Source organism: Mytilus californianus, unplaced genomic scaffold (assembly GCF_021869535.1).
Source record: "Mytilus californianus isolate M0D057914Y unplaced genomic scaffold, xbMytCali1.0.p SCAF_7, whole genome shotgun sequence".
Taxonomy (NCBI): Eukaryota; Metazoa; Mollusca; class Bivalvia; order Mytilida; family Mytilidae; genus Mytilus; species Mytilus californianus.
This window is the reverse complement of record NW_026262723.1, coordinates 21702692-21722205: the sequence shown is the minus strand read 5'-3', so window position 1 is coordinate 21722205 and position 19514 is coordinate 21702692. Positions and strand designations below refer to the sequence as shown.

The following is a 19514-nucleotide window of genomic DNA, read 5'->3' as shown; positions in this document are numbered from 1 at the left end:
CCAAGAACAAGACGGACTCAGCTTTGTTTATTTTGAGAAAAATTACCAACTGGGAAAATTCATTACATTTCTGTATATATACCATAACTCGGGAAAATAGAAGAACCACAGAACAGTTCTCATTTTTAAACGTAGTCTTTGCTGAATGATATTTAACAAAATACAAATACTCTTAGGTCATGTTCATCTGTTCATCATTGTGATTATTGATCTGTTGATAGCTTTAGCTTATCAAAATATATTTTGTTTCATCAGCATCGAAGTTAAGTTGTGATGAAGAGCAGGGCATAATCTTGCAGTCCAAACGACGATTAATATTGCAATTTGAAAAACTAAAACTTGCAGGGTTGGGGGTCTAGACCAATTTCGGCAGTTCTGAGGTCACAGGTTCCATACACCTTATTGCTATTTGTCCACCATTACAGGACATCACAGAGGTTCCTGTAAAATGTTGAGGTCACAATAGAAAATGGCTGATGCCACAAAGGAAAAGTGATTGTAAGAGGTCAATAGTTCAAGTGTCGCAGATTCCAAAGATATATTCTGACTCAGGGCTCTGGAAATTTCAGTACATCAGAATGGTGATTTTCTGCCTCCCACACACATCTCTGGTACCCAGACCAGAGTTTAAACTATAATTTGTACTTTGGGGGCCTTGGTTGGTCAAAGTTGACCCCATCTTTGACCTGGATATAAATTCACTAATGATTTGCCAGGTTTGTCTGTTCCTGCTGAGCGCTGAGCAGCCTGGTGGTTCTCTCCGAATACTTCAGCTTCATCCAACAGATTTTCTGCTGTCCTATCACCCCCTTTATGTTAGGTGGGGATTGTCCTTGTAAATACTTTAGTGACATATTTTAATTAGCCCCGATAGGTAGTGTACACAGATTCAACTGTACCTTTAAAGCTCTTGAGGGGTGCTCTGAATACAACAGAGGAATCTAACAGTACATACATGCAGGCCGACTGAATTCATGGCAAAGTCCTGTTGCCATCAAAATCGGTATAAGGGAAACGACTTGTCACAATGTGATTAATTACAAGTTGCAAAAGTAAACACTAATTGGAGACTGAATGAAAAAAATCACAATTTTCTAAGTCATTAAAGACTAATACCATTAATACTGATGATGATTAAATGAAATAGATATAAGGATGGCCTTGAATTTAAACTTTGAAAAATTTTAACAGGGAACTAAGCGATTGTTTGAGTTATCATTGAGGATGTTGCCTAAACACTCAGCTGATTTTTTCTATTTTCATTTATTTCGTCTGTTTAGGGGTGTCAATTTAAGCTGATTTCATTGTATTCCTTTTAATAAGATTGAAATATGAAAAGTAAAAAAAAAAACAGCTCATTCATAATTTTGATTGCATGTAAACTTAAGTATTGCATGTAAAAGTTTTTTAATGAGGGCTTTGTGTGACATATTTAGATGCTTACATGACAATAACATATCTGTATTGCTGTTTGTTTTAAATGTTATAAGTTTGTGTTTCTATTAACATATTAAAGATGAGACCTCAAGATATTAATATGAGGGCTTATCTGCAACTAGAAATGTAAATGTAAACGTTTTTACTTCATGTACACTGGTGTAATTGTAAAAGCTTCTATTCTTATGAACTTTTCCTAGCAGGTATAAACCACCTGATGAAATGATGTGATGTGATAGTGAATATTTAAGGGAACAAATCAGATAATGATATTCATGATATTGAATGAAATGTAGGAATCAGCAAAGCTTATCATTATTTTCAATAGGTTGTTCAATAAAAATATGTTTTCTTTATTCCAGGCTTAAGCTTATAGTTTGAAGTATCAAAACTTGAAAGTACATGGATCTGTGATGTCATCAAATGGAATACTTTCCTTACACTTTAATCAAGATCATGGTAATTATATATAAATAAAAATGTATGTAATAAGTCAATAAGACATCAACCTAAAAACACAATAAATAAAAAAACAAAAATATTTAGACATTGAAATATAGTCTAATTATTGAATCAGTCTTTAATAATAATTAAGTGTGAATAATATATGAATTCAGAAATAAAAGATCTTCCATTTTCACCAAATTCTATAATGGACAAAAAACTTAGATCTAAGCAACAACAACCACTGACAATGTCATATTGAGACAAGTACGATAACACTCTCCAATTCATTAATTTTTAAGTCAGTATTCCAGTGACCAAAAAAAAAAAAAAAAAAAAAACCCACAAATCAGATACAGCAATTTTTACAAGTTTCATGACTCTTATTGTTGAATTTTGAGTATATATTTCACATGACTTGTAAATATATCTTTTTTATTTGTAGGATGTTTTACTGTTTCAACAGAGTCTGGTTTGAGAATTTACAATGTTGAACCATTGACACAAAAGCTTTATTTGGGTGAGAGTATTGTTTTTTTTTTTATTAAACTTAAAGACCTCCATTTCTTTCATTTTAGTGATAAATAGAAATAGTTTATACTATAAAACACTATTCATATATTATAAATATGACTAACATTAAATTAAAAAAAAAAAGACAGTTTTACTGATATGCTAACATGGCTGATGAAAACATTCTCATTTACTCTGGCAACATTATAACAAATATAGCAGTTTGAATGAACGATGATCAGTACAAAAACGTCTTGCCATTTATAATGATTAACACGATTGTCAAAAATATTGACATCTTATATATATCCTGGCTTTCAAATATTCGAGCTTTGAGCGTTCCTGATGAAGGTACATCCAGAAAAGCGCTTTGGCCGCATGAAATTTATAAAGTGTCATTTTTTTGTTAAATTTTCATATGCTTTATGCTACAGTCTTGTAGCTGTACAGTTTAGACTGAACTATTTATTTATTTTACAGGCCATGAACATGTTGGGAGTGTTGCCCATGTTGAAATGTTATATAGATCTAACCTCTTGGCAATCATAGGAGGAGGAAGTCTCCCAAGGTTTGATGAAAAAGCAGGTACGGGTAATGTTATATAGAACTAACCTCTTTGCAATCATAGGAGGATGTAGTCTCCCAAGGTTTGATGAATAAGCAGGTACAGGTAATGTTATATAGAACAAACCTCCTGGCAATCATAGGAGGATGTAGTCTCCCAAGGTTTGATGAAAAAGTAGGTACAGGTAATGTTATATAGAACAAACCTCCTGGCAATCATAGGAGGATGTAGTCTCCCAAGGTTTGATGAAAAAGCAGGTACAGGTAATGTTATATAGAACAAACCTCCTGGCAATCATAGGAGGATGTAGTCTCCCAAGGTTTGATGAAAAAGCAGGTACAGGTAATGTTATATAGAACAAACCTCCTGGCAATCATAGGAGGATGTAGTCTCCCAAGGTTTGATGAAAAAGCAGGTACAGGTAATGTTATATAGAACAAACCTCTTGGCAATCATAGGAGGATGTAGTCTCCCAAGGTTTGATGAAAAAGCAGGTACAGGTAATGTTATATAGAACAAACCTCCTGGCAATCATAGGAGGATGTGGTCTCCCAAGGTTTGATGAAAAAGCAGGTACGGGTAATGTTATATAGAACAAACCTCTTGGCAATCATAGGAGGAGGTAATCTCCCAAGGTTTGACGAAAAAGCAGGTACAGGTAATGTTATATAGAACAAACCTCCTGGCAATCATAGGAGGAGGAAGTCTCCCAAGGTTTGATGAAAAAGCAGGTACGGGTAATGTTATATAGAACTAACCTCTTTGCAATCATAGGAGGATGTAGTCTCCCAAGGTTTGATGAAAAAGCAGGTACAGGTAATGTTATATAGAACAAACCTCCTGGCAATTATAGGAGGAGGTAGTCTCCCAAGGTTTGATGAAAAAGCAGGTACAGGTAATGTTATATAGAACAAACCTCTTGGCAATCATAGGAGGAGGTAGTCTGTCAAGGGTTGATGAAAAAGCAGGTAAGGGTAATGTTATATAATACTAACTTATTGGCAATGATAGGAGGATGTAGTCTCCCAAGGTTTGACGAAAAAGCAGGTACAGGTAATGTTATATAGATCAAACCTCTTGGCAATCATAGGAGGATGTAGTCTCCCAAGGTTTGATGAAAAAGCAGGTACAGGTAATGTTATATAGATCAAACCTCTTGGCAATCATAGGAGGAGGAAGTTTCCCAAGGTTTGATGAAAAAGCAGGTACGGGTAATGCTATATAGAACAAACCTCTTGGCAATCATAGGAGGAGGTAGTCTCCCGAAGTTTGATGAAAAAGCAGGTAAGGGGAAATTGTGATGATTATTTATTATTCATTTCGTAAGTATTTTAGGAACAGAAAAAAATAAGATTCTTCCACTGCATCAAGTGTGAGACGATATTTCTCTACTCAAGACAGTTAAATATTTAAAACTTAACATTTGAGAGTGGAGAAATATCGTATTGCATGAGATTTGGTGGTAGAATCTGTTTCTATAATAATTTTTGATGATATGTAGACAAACTGAAACCTTCTTTTCCAATGATTTGCAAAAAGATGTGTTCTTTCTATGTAATATCATCTCGCATGGTTGCTTTTTTTGTGATGTCATAATAGGAAATTCAGATGAAAGCAAGAAAATTTGACATCATAATTGACTTTTGACAAATGAAGAAATGAAATCAAACACGTTGATTGAATAAAAGTAATCAACTGTCATCAAAAGGATGAAACAGCTAAGAACTAGAGAAACAAATTTATAATTTTAAAGTTCTGTAGTGACTAGAAATATGATGTCAATCAAAAACATGTAAAAATTTTGTGGTTATTACATGTAAATAATGATATTGATAGAAGATGGGGTTACTAGTTTAATTATATTTTATTCATATATACTTAAAGTATTATATAGCAGTTTAAATCATACACATATATTCTCTCCATACAAACAACAAAACAATTTAATTCTATATTCGGATAGAAAATTACTCAAAAAACATCCTTCACAGAAGAAATTCAATAATCTTCAAAATGTAATTATATGTGTACTAAATTCGTAAAAAAATATTAGTGCTGTTCCAGTTAAACATACTGAGGAAGGCACTTTCAAAATTGGGTAACCTTTTTTAAAGGCAAATTAAGAATATCTCTTCAATATTCACTGTACTTGACACCAACCCATAATTTCGATTCAAATCGCCTTTCCATTTATGTTTCACTAAGACAGCCCTTAGGAAAATTGAGACATTATTTAGCAAATTTTCTTTGATTATTAATGAAACATGTGTGGAATAATTAATGTATGTTTAAGATTGTATCTATATTTATTTTAGTTTTAATATGGGATGAATCACAGAAAGATGTACAAAAGAAAGCTGTGATGGATATCACTTTCTCACAACCTGTTGTTAATGTTAGAATGAAAACAGACAGGTAAGATACATTGAAAGGGAAAGAAATGAGGAAGACATTTATTTATTGATATGGTGAATTAATTCATGACATGTAATCTCTCTACATACTTGACAAAACTTAAAGCAATGGAACATTGATGTTATTGCTGTTTTTTTTTATCTCTAAGTCAAAATTTCCTAAAAAGTATGAGCTGTCATGGTTAATTTTAAGGCAAACATTAAAAACATGAACAAAAATGTAGGTTCAGAAATAACTTGACTATTATCAAAACAGGAAACAATACTAAGAATATTGAAAGAAGAACATCACATTAAGAGTTATCTCCCCTAAAACTGTGTTGCCTCCCCTAATTAAGGATTTTATTTGATATGTTGTGTCTGCTTTTAACCTTGAATATTAATTCAATCTTTAATATACATTTTTGCTCAATTTTAGATTTCTATAATCCAGTTTTAGGTTTTTCATTTGTTAAATCACAAAAAAAATTGCTATATAAACTGGTTATATTTAAATTCTGTTGTGAAACTGGGTCTTGGTCTAACAAAGTTACTTCATTGTAGGTTAATAGTGGTGCTAAGGAACCAAGTTCATGTGTTTACTTTTCCTAACAATCCTCACAAACTGGATTCTTTTGATACCAGAGATAATCCTAAAGGTTTGTACTTAAAATTAATATTGAGTAGACTGAATTGTATTAGAAATACATAGAAGCGTTATTACCACTAAACAAGAAAGTTACTCTCAGGTGAGCTTTTATTATGTATTAATTGAACTGACTTTGTTCCTCAACAGTATTATGTTATGCTCAGAAGCTGGTTATTATACAGGCATTGCTGTCATTAAAATTTTGAGCATGTTCTGTTCTGTACAGGTATTTTCCTCCGTTATATATCGGAGCACTCCCACTTGGGATATAGGTTTAATGCTTAATCAAATATTTACATGGATATTTACACAGTGTGGTGGGGTGCTTATGTTTAAAAACTTTATATACAGGTAAGACTGTGAATTTTAAAAACAAGTATTTAAAATTATGTGCTATTTAGGTTAAAATTTATGATTTAAATACCACTTGGATTCCTTTTAATGAGACAATGGGATGCTTATAGTATACCATATGTTTAATAAGTTAAAAGATTTAAAATATGAAAAGTAAAAATATAGATAAAAGGATACAGAGGTAAAAATAAAGTTTATTAAAACAAAACAAAAAGAATGGGATTAAATTGTGTCAGTATGGTATCAGCTTTAGACGAGATTATCAAAAATGAAATATTAAAAGCATGATTATCATACTTAAACTCAGAAATTAACCAATCAAAATACTTCATTTAGTGTACTCTGAGTATTGGGTAAAGTTTTATGACCTAGAGCCCAAGTCTGCTAAAAATGAAAGTTCTCATTGATAAGGTTTTTCATCACACACAATTTCTTTTTTTTGTATTGTATTTAAAAAGAATTTTTGCACAAGTTTCACCATCAGACATCTAATTTCCTTAATCAACCATTAATACTGGCAATCCTTTGATTGGACAAATGTTTACATTCATTTTTCATAGTATGCTTATAGTAATTCTTTAAAAGTCTGTTAATCAAAATAACATACAGGTTCATTTTATGTTGCATTACACCCAGTGGCAAATGTATCATGAATATTGAGGATGAAGATAAATTTGTTAGCCTTAAATAATTGACAATTTGACATTCACCATCACAATGATTTGTAAAAGCAAAGTACATTAAAGACATATTGATGTAAATAAGCTTATCATGGATACTAGGATTAAAATTTTGTAAGCCAGACACGTGTTTCATCTACAAGAGACTCATCAGTGATGCTCTAACAATAAAGTTCAAAAGGCCAATCGAAAAGTATAAAGTTGAAGAGCATTGAGGACCAACAATTCTGAAAGGTTTTGCCAAATACAGCTAAGGTAATCTTTCTGTGAACCATCATTTATAAAAGTTTTGCCATTACATAATTTGATTATGGCACTACCATCATTTATAGATAAGGTAACCATTATAACTGGATTGCCGTTCTCCTGTTTATTAAAATCTCATTTGATTCTATTGTAGGTCTATGTGAAGTTAGTTCACTTGGACAAACTCTAGCATTTCCTGGACCAAAATGTGGAAGTGTTCAAATTGTGGTTTGTACTTTAGATAAAAAATATATTCAGATAATTATACACCCACTTGGAAGGAAGGTTGTCAGGGGTATACTGGTTTACGTCTGTCAGTTCATGCCTCTGTCCATCCATCCCATAAAATAGTTGTCATAGTTTTTTCAGGAGCTACTAATCAGAGCTTCTAGAAATTTGGTATCAATCTTCATGTGAGCATGCTGTAATGTGTAATGCATTTTCAAATTCATCACTTATCAACTTCCTATTTACAGAATCCTTATATCTTTTTGCACAAAATGGCCAACGATGAAAACAGGAACTATGAATCAGAGCTTCCTAAAATTTAGTTTCCATCATGCTATACCCTGTGATTGGTTTCCATATCCATTGCTTACCAGCTTCCTGTTTACCAAAGGGGGTATCATTAGTGAGCAATAGCTTACAGTTCAACTTGTTATTTTTTAAGGTTGGAAATGGAGAAAGTCCCACCTGCCTTATAGTGTGGCAGACTTAGAAAATACAAATGACCTCAATAGCTCTTACCCTTCTCAACAGTAAAATGCAATTATCTGTTTATTTTTGTACTATGACAAATTTCAGAAATATAAAAAAAAGATTGCAGCAAGCACCTGATCATTAAGTTAAAAACATGATTTTTCTTGGCTGAATTATTTGTTATTTAATAGAAATGTTGCTGTTTGAACCCTATGATTAAATGATTAAAGGTGCTTACTTTAAAATTGGTACATTTGTCTCTTAACTCTACTATTACAGGAAATCAAAAATGCAACCTATAATTTTGGCATGTCTTAAGAGCTTTTGTTGTCAAATTTAAAAGTTATTTATTATATTTTCAGAATCTAGACACAGCACAGCCAGGTCAGTCTACAGCACCTGTGATAATCAGTACCCATCAGACGGAACTTGCATGCTTAGCTCTCAATCAGAGAGGTACTTTATTGGCAACAGCTTCCAAAAAGGTAAAGGGAACTTATACTTAGGATTAACCCAGGGTGTAACAATTTATGAAAAGTTTCCTAATATCTAAAACATCTTAGTTAAAGAGAGGTAAGCGCCAATTAAACTTAGGTCAGTCTGTTTCATTTTTTGTTGTCCATATTTTATATAGAATCATTTACATTTATATGGCATTTAATGCTTGTATCAGCATCTGTCTGTCTGTCAGTCTAGAACTTTTATGATAGTCAAAACCTCCAAAAGTATGGGTAGGATGCTAAAAAAATTTGCACAGATGTTGTGCATAATAAGTAGATGTGCATATTTTATTAAATGAAAATTAGCAAATTGATTTTGAATAAAAAAGGTGTTTTTGTTTTAAAAAATATTAAAATATGGTATTGACTTAAAATTTTCTGCCTACTTTTTTGGGATTGTTTGATAAATGTCACTTATATAATCTGTTTCTCTGACAAGAAAGTTATGCATTTGCTGTGTACATTGTCAATGTGTTTTGCATACATTAAAATTTTGATTAAATAAGATGAATAAATTCATTTGTAAAGAACATTGTTGATTTGATGTTGTTTAACTTACAGGGTACATTGATAAGAGTGTTCGATATCAATACAAAGAAGAAGATAGCTGAGTTCAGGAGAGGAGCTGATCCTGCAGTAGTATACTGGTTTGTAACAAATTCTACCATTGTAATCAGTGTGATAAGACAGATTTTTACTCTTTATAGTTAACATTTTCGTATATACAACTTATATTTAACTCCATTTTGTGTTGAATTTATATCTTTGATTTCTCATGACATGAGTTGATTGATTTATTAAAATGGATTTTGCATATCTGTAACAGTTTCTGAGCTGAAAGGAATCAACCTTAAACAAATATTTACTATAAGTTTGATTTTCTTGTGATTATCCTTAGCAGCATGTTTAAATCACCTTATTCACCTATAAAATGAGCTATGTCGGATAGAAATCGACCTTATGCAAGTGCATGTATATGTGTACATGTATAAGACTTATATAGATCTTGGAACATTCAAATACGAAATAAAAGATGAATTATGGATTGTTTTTTAGGGGTCTCATAACATCTCAATTTTCAAACAGTTAATAAACTTTCGGTAGAGATTTTTCAAACCGAAATATGTTAACATATGTATTGATATTCATTTGCATATGGTCGATTTCTATCTGACTCAGCTCAAATATTGTATGATAAGTCCAGGGGATCCTGTTGGTTGGTCCTCATATTAATTATGTTGGGTAAACTTTAAAGTAATAGCACATGGGTAAACACACACCATTATCTGATAAAATACTCAGGGTAAAATCTTAAAATCAAATCAATAACACTACTACACACCACTTTATGTATAAATAGGTCATCAGGAGGAACATTTAAGATCATGCAGTGGATGAAGGTCACCAATACACATGCTATTCACTCTCTTTTAAAACGAATTTTCTGCATTTTATGTACTGTGGATTCATTAATATTCGTTGGATTTCGTGGGAACAGGGGAACCACGAATTAAAATGTTCAACGAAATACAAATTTTCTAAAGGAATGTATGCAAACTTTTCCAAAACCACGAATTTAAATATCCACGAATATGCAAGTTTTCCTCAATCCACGAAAATTGGTACCCACAAAAATAAATGAATCAAAAGTATTGATTATAGCATGATATTCTTTCAGCAGTTTTCATTCTTTAGCTAATCTCACATTTTTTCTGAAGTTGCATTTTACAATTTTAAATTAAAAGAATAATTATATGAAATATGAAGAATATACTTGAAAAATTAAGATTATGATTGAGAATATTTTATTTTTCAGTATAAATTTCAGTCATGATTCTGAGTTTCTTTGTGCATCGAGTGATAAAGGGACAGTGCATATATTTGCTGTACAAGACATGGAACTTAATAGAAGATCAACGTAAGTTGGAATAAACAAATATATTTGGTATTAATACAACAGGACAGGAATATCACAAATTATAAATGGTATTAAATGATTGATTGATTATTATTTGCTTACTGTCCAAAAGCAAATATCTAATGCATATTCAGGACTATGAATAAATCATATTTAAATTGAAATTCTTAAGTCCATTTATGATAAGCAAAGTTGAATGGGCCTTAAAAGTTACCTTAAAATCACCCATAAACCTTTCCTGAAACTGTGTAATAACCTCATATTTATGATTTTATTTAGAGCTATTCCATTAAAATGTATGTGGGAGGGTAGGAAGGGACTTTCAAAATATCCCTACAACCAAGAACCATTTTTTAGATAATTTTGCATAATGGTAATAGACGCATACTGAAAAAAGACTCATGACCCACATTCAATAATTAAACTTCCCTTCTTACCCTCCCACATACATTTTAATGGAATAGCCCTTATGAGAAGTCTCTTTAATTCCGGTGTTTTGTTAACTTTCACACGTTTATTATGTCAACCTTAAAGAGGTGTCTTCCTCCTATTCCCACTTTTTAAAATCACTATTCCTTCTATTCCCACATGAAAATAACAATAGATGTTTTGATAAATAATTTGTTTTTATAACAATCAAGGTTAATTAATAATTGACCTAAGATTTACCTGTATTTTTTTAAAAGAACACATATTTCTTTCGGTGTCTTCCTGCTATTCCTACATTTTATAAATTCATATTCCTTCTATTCCTACAAACAAAGAACAATAGATGTTGGTATAAGGTGTTTTGTTGTTTTAGCAATCTAAATTTGATTGAAATACAGGTAAGTTCAGGTAATCTGGAAAGGATTATTACAATGAAAAAAAAATAATAAAAAAAAGAAGATGCATTGTAGAGAATATAGAATAGAACAGTCCCCAAAAAATGTATTTCTGTAAAAAAAAAAATGTTTTAAAAATAATAAACCCTAAATAGGAATTTTGTTTTTAAAGTTTAATAGATATCTGTATGGGGATATTATTTTGTACAGTGATCTTTATTTATTTTGACTATGTTCTTATTAAATGGCGTTGATGCTATAGAATGAATGCTACAAAAGTATAAAATTTATCAAAATGAAAAAGACCAAGCCTAGTAGTAAATTTGGAGCTCTTTTTTTAACCAATCTATAAAACTCTTAGAAGGCATGCCATCGCCGATACTTCTATTCTTCATTCAAACCTAGAAGTAAGAGTTATATACTTTTAAACAGTCAAAACTTATGATAATAGCGAGAAAAAAATATATTCATTAAATGAAAGCAAATATCATGTGATTCAAGTTTTTCTTTTTACTTTTGTAAAAAAGGGTTGCAAACTTTCCAATATACTCTTAGGCATTAAAACGAATTTTTCGAAAAATATGACCTTACAAAATTCTTACGACAGTGTGGAAAATATAGTATAATATTTGTCTTGATATTAAGACCATTTTTAGCCGTGTGTTATTTTGTGAGATTAAACTCAAAATTTAGACGACTTTTAACACATCTGTCACTGCACTATATGTTGACTAATGTCCTATAATTTTGATTTTGTTTTGCTCATGTATTTGTAACAATTCCTATTACAGTGCTTAAATATTTTCCCATCAGGGACAGTCTATACTAACGGGACTGGTCACTTATAACAATGTCTATACAATTTTGCAGACAGAACTGTGCCGTCGCTGATGTCACATGACTTCAAAGCAAATCATTTCACATTTACGAAGTGTTCTTCATAACTATATGTTCAAGTTTAATGAAGTAACATTTTTATGAAATTTTATACATTTTGTCATTGCAAAATGCTGTTTTTGAAAAGATTTCACGGATAGTTTTTTAAATATAGATCTTTGAACTTTGAGGTATTTTGTTAGTAAGTCCCGTTGTATAGACTGTCCCTGAACCCATGTTTGTACAAGCATTCCTCCTATTCCTACATGAATTTCTTACATTTTAAATACCAGATTATCAAATGTAGGAATAGCAGGAATAAACCATTTCTTTCACTGTTTAAGTATATTTTGAAAAAAAAAAATTAATCCACTGTTTATTTGTAACATGTTTTTTTCCTATTCAAAGAATTACCTTAAAATAAAGAATAAATCAGATAAACAAAAGTAAGATTAAAAAATCATTGAATTTGTAAACCTAAATTTCTATTTTAATCGGAAAGCACAAGTACAAGAGGCCATCAAAAGAAAAGAACGTTCAGCTAAAATCCGAAAGTTTAATGAAAAATGTATAAACGCAAAAAATAAAATGAAAGGGTTTTGGAATTTCCTTAAAATAAAACGAACCGATATAGGACATAAAGAGCTTAATGATCCACATGATTTTGACAAAATATAAACGGCTACGGATGAGAGAAATAATGCCCTTTCCCACCATTTTAGCTCCATAGGTTCCTTTCAAAATGAAAATGGTGAACTTGAAAAAGAAGTTAAAAACCTAATAATAAATATTGACGAAAATTTATTAATATCAGATTCTCCCGGCCCCTACCGGTTACTTTCGACAAAAAGAAAATTTCACAGACTTTATACATTTCACACAATGGTTGAAGGTGCAATGTATCCACTGGTACACAGTTTAATTCCAGCCAAGAGCGAACTAGTACAAAAAAAAGGTATACACAAGGTTCCTGACTTTACTCAAAGATGTTTGTTTTTTCCATTATATACAATGCATCTGGAGAAAAGCATAAGGAGCGGGGATTCGGGTTCCATACAAGAAAGACAACAACATTCATCAAATAGAACGCCGTGCCGCTGTCCTTCCACTTTTACCTACTGCTGAGGTCGAAGATGTGTGGTTCAATGCCCTAATCGACATAGATCAGATTGATACTAACAGCAACTACACGCCCTTTACAGACTATGTAACAAAATACTGATGAGACCATTACACAACACAGGGACTGAGGACTACACATCATCTAGAGGGATGGCAAAGCAAGCTGATAAAACATGTCCAGCACCCACATCCAAACATCTTTAAACTCATAAAACTACTGAAACATGAGGAAGCTAATCCCTGACCATGATCCAGTATGCAGCCGATGGGAAGAGAGTGGCCCAAAAACGAAAGTATGTCGAAATCAACAACAGATTAGAAGAGCTTATGGATAGATATTGCAACTAGGAAGTTACAACAGTACAGTTTGGTGATGCAGCCTCCCACCTTATTCGCGTTGAATAGATTATTAAACATTAATAGATTTATATACAGTGAATTTCTAATGTGTGTGCTACAATGTGTGGTTTGTTTTAGTGCTGTTAACTTGTATTGTGTGTTTCATATTATAATGCTTGCTTGAATCTACTGTTGAATTTGTGTTATAAAAGAAATAAAATAAATTTACTTATATTTGTTTCCATTTCTTTCATATTAATTTGAATTAAAAACACAGAGTTTAACACATACAAAAATAACCTTTAACCTATCAAAAAAACACTTGTCAATTGAAAATTGATTAAACAATGTTTATACAGTATAATCCTTTGTTTGCACAAGTTTTCCCCCTATTCCCACATGAAATTTTAACTTTTCTTACCAGATTTATAAAAAGTGGGAATAGGAGGAATGAACCCTTAAAGATTACCAGTGGTGGATGCAGGGGGGGGGAGGGGGTTCTGAGGGTTGGAACCCCCGTTTTTTGACGATCAATACATTTGAATGGGGACATAAAGTTGGAATCCCCCCTATATCCGGGGTTGGGAACCCCCTTTTTAAAAATGCCTGGATCCGCCCCTGATTACATTCTTCCTCAGTACTGGTAATTTTCAACAGTTTAGTGCCACCTGTAAAATACCTTAACAAGTATCTTCTATTTAGTGATTTTCAACATTTCTTTATTTACAAAGCAGCCATAAGTACAAGTTACAATGTATGTACAACTGAGGATAAATTATAAAGGAAGATCAATTTTATTCTTTGATTTATGATAGTCATTTTTCCCATTCTTGATTTCTGTTTTTTTCTGTAAAAGTCCGACTACAACATCACTGGTCCAGACATAAACTTTTGGTTTGCATACTTTTATAACACTTAATTATTAATTTTTAGTATTTCAGATACTATTTCATATGACCTTCACACAAATAAAGTTAAAAAGATATAATTGTATGAAATGCCTATCAAAAATTAATATAGTATTTAAGGGAATACGATACAGTAGCAGGGGCAGATAATAACGTTTTCAAATCTTTTCGTGTTGTTTTCGCGACGTTGTTAATCAGAACGTTGTAATTTCGAGAAGTTTCTAATAAGAACGATAACATTTCGCGACATCGAGTTAAATGTAGTCACATTTGCGGAAAATCCACTGACGTCATAATTCCGGTTGCGCGAATTTGAAACAAAGTACCTGTTAAGAAAATCGGCCATATCACGTCATAATTCCGGTTGCACGAATTTGAAACAAAGAACTGCTAAGAAAATCGGCCATATCACGAGAAAATTGTTATATTTATTCATTAATAATGAGGTCAACCGTATTAACTTGAAATGAGAAAAAAATCGAACCACATTCATAATTTTGTATGCGTTTTATTTCATATAGGAAATGAATAAAAGATGTGTAAATAATAATACGTCGATGAGACAGAAATCTAATTACACAAAAAGCCCAATAAGTAATTTAGATATCAACTTACTGTCTTGATCAAAACATAGTATCTTCACCATTTTGCAAACTCTAAATCGTATGGAAAATTTTACAGATAAATTTAACAGAGACTATCAACAAAATGACAAATAGCATGATAAATAAAGACAACACCCAATACTGTTCCTGACTTTGAATAAGTATACTAAAAAGTTAAACGGCATTTTTAGAATTTAACCCAGTGGAATATATATGTGTACATGTGTATGAAAAAGAACTGTCAGTTAAAAAGACACAGTTATAAGCCCCGTATTATAGACGGAATGACAGACAGAAGGACGGACTGACATACAGACAGGGGTAAAACAATATGCCCCCCCCCCCCCCCCCCCCCCCCCCCCCCAACAACAACAACGGAATTGGGGGGAGGGGTATAGAAATACCCTGAAGACAAGCTTATGCAACTTATCTATTGATACAGAATAATGCAATGTCATGCTCTAATACCGACTGCTGTACTTCCTATGAAATGTTTAACTACACCGTAATGGACTATATTGAGATAATTACGACATGAATTTGCTCGAAACAGCTCTAAATATTCACTTTTTAAACATGTTCAGAGTAGTTCTAAGCTGACCCGAGTTAATGTGGGTATGGTATTGTGTTCATATAATGCCTATATAGTAGGCCGTTAGTTTTCTTGTTTAAATTGATAACATTTTTATGTCGGGGCTTTTTAAAGCTGACTTTATAGTGTGGTTTTTTTTTTTGTTGAAGGCCGTACGGTGACCTTTAATTTCGTTCATCTTTGAACTATGGTTGATAGTTGTTCTCATTGGCAATGATACCAACTGTCCTTATCTTTATAGTATCCCACTTACTTTATAATTGTTTCATATTTTGTCATGTCGGGGCTATTTGAATAATTGAAATTATGCCCAAGTTGTGTTGTCTACATGAGTTGACGGACAAATGTCGGACAGAGATGCAAATTTTTTTTTTATCAGATTTATCTTTTTTGTTTCCGCACCTTTCTTTTCTAAAAGTATTTGATTTTTGTATCCAAGTTTCGTAACAATTCATAAAAGTTTGGCAAATATGTTATGCTATTTTACGAGTAACCAGCTTTGAAATTTTGATGATTAATACATTGTATCATTGTTTTCGAAAAAAACCTTGGCTATACCAATGAACTTGACAGCCTAATCGTGAACGGCGGGAATGATTTCACGACGTTATTGCGATTAAAACTTATTTCAACGTAGTTTAGCGCCCTATTGGCAACCTATTGGTTTGTCATTACAAAATCAAGGTTTATTGCTTTTATTGAAAAAACAAGCACATGGACCCCCAGTTTTTTCTTTTGCAATCAATCAAATAATGTTTAAAGAACGCTCCGCCAAAATTTTAAGAAAAAATCAACCGAACTTTTTCTGCACTTCTGAAAAGACGCAAAAATATTGCTAATTTCTTTATTTCACTAATAGTAATATAAATTCTGAAATAATTATTTGGTTTAACTTTAAACTTGTTACAGAATGGTCATGCCATGGACCAAGGGAACATTTTACAAAAAACCCGGTTAAGTTATGACTGTTCGTTCAAAAGTATTGTAACTTTCCTTAAAAGTCCTTTTTTGTGAAATATTAGGGTTTTCGCTCCAAATATGCAAATTTCGAACCAAATTATCTCAAAAAGTAAGTCATGAAGGTATATTTTTCTTTGCATATTTCAAAAGTACACATTGAAATTGACCTTGTACCAAAATTTCAAGAAAAAATCAACGAGGAATCTCTACTGTATCGTATGCCCTTAAGTAAACTTACTGAAAAGGTACAGGTTGATTATCAATGTTGAAAAAATGTTAGTTTATAATAGTTTCCCTTTTTTTCTTGTAGATTTAAGACGATGGGGTTTTTAGGGACATATGTTGAATCACAATGGGGTTTGGCTAACTTCACTGTAGCTGCTGAATGTGCATGTATTTGTGCATTTGGACCAAGCCATTCTGTGATAGGTAAGTTTTTTTAATTCATTAAAAAATGGATAAGTCTAATATTATAAAAGAACAGAGTTCCAATGTCCCCTTTTGCACATATTTTATCTATCCAAGGGCAATAACTAAAAAAAACTTTTTTTTTGTTCTTTAAAACTTTTTACAAATATCTTAAGAGAAATGAAGGCTTGAGAGCAAATACAATGCAATTTCTAAAATATAATTAACATTTCCAAGGGCATAACTCCTTTTAAAAATATTTGATCGGCACTGATGTTTGAACTTATCCAAGACATTGCTGATATGAACCTATGATATAAGTTTTATAAAAATCTGGCACGAATTGTACATGTGAGCGCGCTAACAAGACTGGACAGACGGACACCCTGTATTTCTATGTCCCCCGCAATGCATCACGGCTTGACAAAAAGGCTTTATAATAAGACAATATGAAAAGGAGATGAATGCCCTCATTGTATGGTATATGTCAATGAGGAGGCAACCAAATAACAAAAAAAAAAATAATGAGGTCAACATAATCACCAGCTATGGTCAAGTGTCAAGCAATTATCATGTCAAAATTGATCTGTTAATTTTTGGGGAAATATCATATGAGCACATCTTCAACAGAAAGATATTTTATTCTCATCAACATCTGTGATTAAGATTTCTTGTAGCAAGAACATTTTTAGGCAAGGTTGTTGCTCTTAACAAAATATAAATACCAAGATCTCAATATGAGGCTTATAATTATATATCTATTTTTGCTGTTTTTCTTTAAATACAACAAGTTTGAAGACCTAAAGAATACATGTAATAAAAATAAAATATTCAAATATTGATATCAGAAAAACTGTTAATTTCCTGTAAACAATAATTATGTTAATATGTTGATGTCAGTCTATGGATTTATAATACTTTTTGACTTTCAAATTTTAGGGACTCAAACTGATCTTATGATATCTTCTTTTTAGATGTAATACTTGCAATGAGATATTGGATTTATTATCATTTCTATAATTATATTTTCAGCAATATGTGTTGATGGGACATTTCATAAATATGTGTTCACTACAGGCGGCAATTGTAACAGAGAGGCTTATGACAATTTCCTGGAGATGGGAGATGATTTGGAATAATCAATTGTTGTTAATTGAGTCAGATTTTATGTTTATGAATATGTGATTTGTTATATTTAATTTTCTTTAACTTTTGAATTCTTTAAGTAAAAGTTTGTTTAAGCTTATCTGACTCAAAATGCTATATGAGATATTGTTATCATTATTTTACCCTTTACAAATTAAGTTAAGACGTGTACAGGTCTATTTGTCCATAAATTTTATATAAATTAAAATCCTCATTTAGTAAGTAAAATATATGAAGATGTGCATGAAGCAAAGCAAAATCTGATCATACATTTTGAAGGGGGGAAAATTTGACATCACGGTTGGAAGATACTTCTAATACCACCCACAACCAATATAATATCTTTTAGTATCTTTGTATACACCAAATGGACATACAACCACAAAAGACCCAAGACCATGTCCAAGAATAAATGTTCCTTCCTACCCACCCACATTCATTTTCATGGAATAACCATTATTATCATGGCTTCACATTTTTCCAACAAGAGTTTTTCATTTCAAATCACTTGTTGTTATTTTTCCTTGAATAAGTTTTTTTCCATTATTTCTTTCTTAAAAATGATTTATTGATTATTTAAAATATCTGACGATTGCAAAAATATTGAATTTTGCATTTCAACTTTAGGTTATTTATAGTTTGACTGATGAGTTTCTAACATTGAGGATTGTATATGACATATATCTGATGAGTTTCTAACATTGAGGATTGTATATGACATATATCTGATGAGTTTCGAACATTGAGGATTGTATATGACATATATCTGATGAGTTTCTAACATTGAGGATTGTATATTGTTCTTTAGATTATGTAAATTGCTTGCAATGTTTGGTTGCTTTTTCAATGGCAATTTTTTACCTCACATTTATTGTGCTCATATAAGAAGTATTTATATTATAATCATATTGTTGCCATTTCATATTTTAAAGATGGAATAAAACATAATATTAGTTATATAGTTGTTTTAAATGTTTTATAGAAATGATAAACTGTTGACACAAGAGATTTGTCTCGTCGGCAGAAAATTCGAACAAAGACAATCTGATGGACAGCAACATTGCTAATCAATTCAAAGTCGCTGGACCATGACCATGTACTGATAGTTATGCAACCTTATACATACATAAAATGCTCCGCTGGGGCGCAGCTTGATACGACCGCAAAGGTCGAACCCTGAACAGTTGGGGCAAGTATGGACACAACATTCAAGCTTGATACAGCACTGAATTTGGATTGTAATTAAATATTTGACACAGCATAGGTTTCTGACACAGAATGAATGTGGTCCAAGAACTTAAAAAATTTTAATTTACCTATTCAAACCATATCATTA

The 19514-nt window shown here is 31.7% G+C and overlaps 2 protein-coding genes across 3 annotated transcripts in view; one reads left to right on the top strand and one right to left on the bottom strand.

The window, feature by feature from the left end:
• LOC127707669 (dnaJ homolog subfamily B member 12-like) overlaps positions 1–19514 on the bottom strand; it is a 57171-nt gene that overhangs the window by 8417 nt on the left and 29240 nt on the right. The window lies entirely within an intron of this gene.
• On the top strand, positions 15–19135 carry LOC127707670 (WD repeat domain phosphoinositide-interacting protein 4-like). 2 transcript variants are annotated; one of them, XM_052212323.1, is made up of 12 exons: positions 15–131; positions 1800–1896; positions 2327–2401; positions 2875–2979; positions 5275–5374; positions 5917–6011; positions 7436–7509; positions 8343–8465; positions 9042–9127; positions 10297–10398; positions 16935–17053; positions 18065–19135. In XM_052212323.1, the coding sequence occupies exons 2-12, from the start codon at positions 1851–1853 to the stop codon at positions 18169–18171; spliced, it is 1032 nt and encodes a 343-aa protein (XP_052068283.1). In that variant the 5' UTR covers positions 15–131; positions 1800–1850; the 3' UTR covers positions 18172–19135. The 2 variants fall into 2 exon arrangements, with proteins under 2 accessions (XP_052068283.1, XP_052068284.1); XM_052212324.1 differs by lacking the exon at positions 15–131 and adding an exon at positions 158–176.

Excerpts from the sequence above, each read along its gene's own strand:
- LOC127707670 (XM_052212323.1), top strand. The coding sequence starts at position 1,851 with ATGTCATCAAATGGAATACTTTCCTTACACTTTAATCAAGATCATG. Across the intron at positions 5,375-5,916 it reads GTTAGAATGAAAACAGACAG|GTTAATAGTGGTGCTAAGGA; the intron begins GTAAGATACATT and ends ACTTCATTGTAG. Across the intron at positions 10,399-16,934 it reads GAACTTAATAGAAGATCAAC|ATTTAAGACGATGGGGTTTT; the intron begins GTAAGTTGGAAT and ends TTTTTCTTGTAG.